This window comes from Epinephelus moara, chromosome 16 (assembly GCF_006386435.1).
Source record: "Epinephelus moara isolate mb chromosome 16, YSFRI_EMoa_1.0, whole genome shotgun sequence".
Classification (NCBI taxonomy): Eukaryota; Metazoa; Chordata; class Actinopteri; order Perciformes; family Serranidae; genus Epinephelus; species Epinephelus moara.
The window spans coordinates 44,743,492-44,747,244 of NC_065521.1; the positions used below are offsets into that span (position 1 = coordinate 44,743,492).

At 37.9% G+C, this 3,753-nt stretch overlaps 1 protein-coding gene across 1 annotated transcript in view; it reads left to right on the plus strand.

Moving 5' to 3' along the window:
- Positions 1-3,339: 3,339 nt before the first annotated feature.
- Positions 3,340-3,753, plus strand: part of LOC126402231 (uncharacterized) — a 12,637-nt gene continuing 12,223 nt past the window's right edge. Inside the window, exon 1 of the mRNA XM_050064018.1 lies at positions 3,340-3,384. Within this exon, the coding sequence (XP_049919975.1) occupies positions 3,348-3,384 (37 nt within the window). The 5' untranslated portion in view covers positions 3,340-3,347. The remainder of the gene's footprint in view (positions 3,385-3,753) is intronic.

Genomic DNA, 3,753 nt, shown 5'->3' on the forward strand with positions numbered 1-3,753 from the left:
GTCGGCATATGGGTGAGTAGATAATGGCTGAATTTTCATTTTTGGGTGCACTATCCCTTTAAGTTTGTTAATCGTTGCCGCTCTCGTTTTTCAAAATCACTAAATGCCATTTTCAGGACGACGGTTTATGTGTTCTGTCGCTTCAACCTGACTGTTAATGGAGTTTGTTGTAGCTTCATAAATTCAAAATTACCTGCTGTATATGTCGTTAAAAAAAAAGATCTGACACCCACAGACAAACAGAAACCTTTGAGTCATAGTCAAAATGAAGCTGCCGCGTTTTGAAACAGCGGTGTGGAAATAATGTGTTGCTGAAGTGCAGGTTCCCTAAACACTGTCACAGCAGAAAGGACAAAATAAAACTGCATAAAATGAAAAGTTTGGCTGAATTAAAATGGCTTCATATACAATGAAATTATTTTTCATAAAATGTTGTTTACATGTTTATCCAACAACAAAAGCTGTAGACAGACAGAAGTTCAGTCAGTGCTTTGATCTAATAAATAAAGAAAGAGTGGAACAGAAGATGATGTTGAAAATCAGCCTGAGCTTGTGGTTTGTGGCTGAAGTCTGGACTCTTTATGTGCAACATTTAAAATATGTCTCAACTCTACTTTTAGTTTAAGGTCCAACTTTATTATCAGTTGACAGTGAAATGTATTTTGCGCCCTCAGACAGCTCTGCTCAAGTAATTTACCCACAAATCAGACAGTTTGTTTATTTCAGTATTTCATAGTGCTTACAAAATGCACTTTATTCCATCAAAGCAATTTATTCCATCGACGCACTTTAAATAGCACTTTATGGCATTACTGCTAACTCTGCACTTTACTTCCATGTATAAATATATTGTTTGTCTGTTTGTGAACTATTTGTACTGTTTGTTTTAATTACTGTTTTTGTTTTATTAATCGTCTGTGACCTACCAAGGGACAACAGATGTAAATTAGCAGTTCTGCTAACTCCGGCATATTTACAGATGTATTATACTGATGTTCATCAATATGCATTGTCCCTTCCAAATAAACACTTAAATAAATGAATAAAATGATCTATTTTTGTGTCTCTGAGAGTAAAGACTGTCCACTCTAATAGACAGTTCATTTGCTCTAAATAACAAGGAATCAGTCACTTAATAGGGGTCCGCTTATAATTCCGACAAACCATTGTTCCAAAAATGACCCATTGTTCTGAAATCTCAATGTTTCGACATCTCATTGTTCCAACCATATTGTCGGAATAATGGGATGTCGGAATTATGACATGGCACCCACTTATTATAGTTTATATACAACTGACTGAAACTTTTATTTGTACAGGGAAACTGTGCAAGGAGAATAAAAGATGATCACAATCAAATTTATCGCCAAGTAGGTTTTCAGATGTGTCTTGGTATTTTGGTGCATAATGGTAACATTAAACATAGTAAGAGAAAAGACAAGTAAAGAAGTAGTGCAAGTGAAGGATCTTAATATAAAATAAAAGCAAAGAGGATGGAGTGTGCAAAGCTTGCAAATGTTCACAGTGCTATGAATATAAAAATATGTGCAGTAAGGATTTGTGTTAATGTAATGTGTCAAGTATGACACGGAGACGTTAGCATAATGTGTTATGTGTCCATGGCTTAAAAAGGACAAAACCATCAAACAAAACAGCAACATTCACCCGCATTTTGCAAACTCCAGTCACAGATATGGCTGAACTGGGAAGCTTCCAGTGTAAAGCTATGGATCTGTGTTAAAGGGAAACCTCGGCCATTTTTATTCCTGTGATCTATAGCGAGATTTCTACTTGTGCGTCAGCTCTATACAGACCCTACGCCGTAGCCTATGCTGTTGCAAGCGTTTATACTTGTGTGGTGGTGTGTCTGTGTCACCCTGCTGTTACACCTCCAAAACACTAGACAGTGGTGGGATTTCTGTGCTGTTAAGTTTAGTTGATTTAAAACACACATTAAACATGGCTTAATAGAGACAATCTCAAACGCAAGTACACAAATTGGCTTCACTATAATTCACAGCATTCACACTTCACACAGCATTCAACACTTGTCTTCATCTGCAACGTGCTAACATTATTAGCACAAGTCTATGGCATTTTACATTGTATAAATTAGCTTAGTGGCTAGCAGACTTTTCCTCTGCTCATGAAGCCAGGATAAATCACACACAAGACTTAAAATGTTATTTACATGTTACATGTCATGGCCTAGAAGATACACTTTTCGGGGCAAAAAAATAGGGTTGGGGAAAAAAACCATACCGTATAGTACTGCGATATTTTGCATGGTGATATTGTATCGATACACGGATGGCCATTATCGATTTTTTATTATATACATTACTCATTTTTGCAAATATTCATTTTCATATAACTTTTGGTACTAGAACAATAAAATCAGTTGCTTTTTGGTTCACTAGATGGTGCTAATATTTTTTTACCTGGTGAGGTCAGCAGAAGTTCATCAAAACAAAGATGGAGGCACCGGAGAAAAAAATCAGACTTATGGACTTATTTTAGATATTTTAACACAGAAGGAAAGGAGGACTTGGATGTGACACGCTAACACTAAACCCACTCGGCTGAAAAATCAACCAGCATCGGACACACTTAGCTCGACAAAACTACCAACCCACTGTGAGAGAGCTCAGAAAATAACACAGTACATCACGTACTTCATGTGCAAAGATCTGCGTCCACACAGCGCTGCTGAAAAAAAAGGCTTTTGTTGCATGCTAAAGACACGTGAACCCAGGTATGTGACTGACGTGAGATTTGATCGTAGCCTCCGCTCACATCCACATGGATAAATGTCAAGTTTTCTGTCAGATGTTAGTTTCATAAATGAGGGCCCTGCCTTTGGAGCAGCTCTGGTTTCTGGCTTTGAGAGAGAGCAGCTCATGTTCACTGATACTGATTGAACCTTTCCAGACCATGGCAATAACATAATGGAATTCTTATTTTAGGTGGGGTTCTCTTTTAATGTGAAGAAGAGAGCACTGTCATCAGGAGGTAAAGGCACTAACTACTGATTGTCCATCTTTCCAACAGCTCTGCAGGATGGAAACACTGGTCTCATCAACGCCCAAACCATTGTCTATTCAAGAACTGAAGGAGACGATCTAGCAGTTGATTGCTCTTTTCCTGATACGATCACCAGGAAGTTCTTCTGTAAGGAAGAATGTAAACAAGATGACATTCTCATTGAAACAACTGGTTCCACTGTTAAGAAAGGCAGATACAGCATTAAAAGGAGGATAGAAAGAAGAACTGTACAATACTTTGTGACCATCACACAGCTGACAAAGTCTGACTCAGGACGGTACAGGTGTGGTTGGACCAGATTTATGTCGTACAACTATATTGAAATCATTGTTATAGATGGTGAGTTTCTACTAAAAGCCATGAAAGTGTGTGTGTGTGTGTGTGTGTGTTGTTAACGTTGACAGCCCCCAAAATATATTCAGTTAGTTTTAAATATTTATCAATTATTTATTTTTCATAATTTACACTTGCAAACTGGTGGTTCTCTATGAGTGTCAGAATCATTAATCAAACAGAATCAAACAACCTGATCTCACAGAAATACGTGAAATGACCACGACCTCTTAACACCGCATTCCGTGGTGGCAGCACGTAATGGGTTGAAATTACGTGCTGCCACCACGAAAACAATGCCAATGTAAAGTCAATTAGGATCCTCTCCCGTGGTGGACACACGGATTCCCTGATTCAATCACGTCACGTCAACCT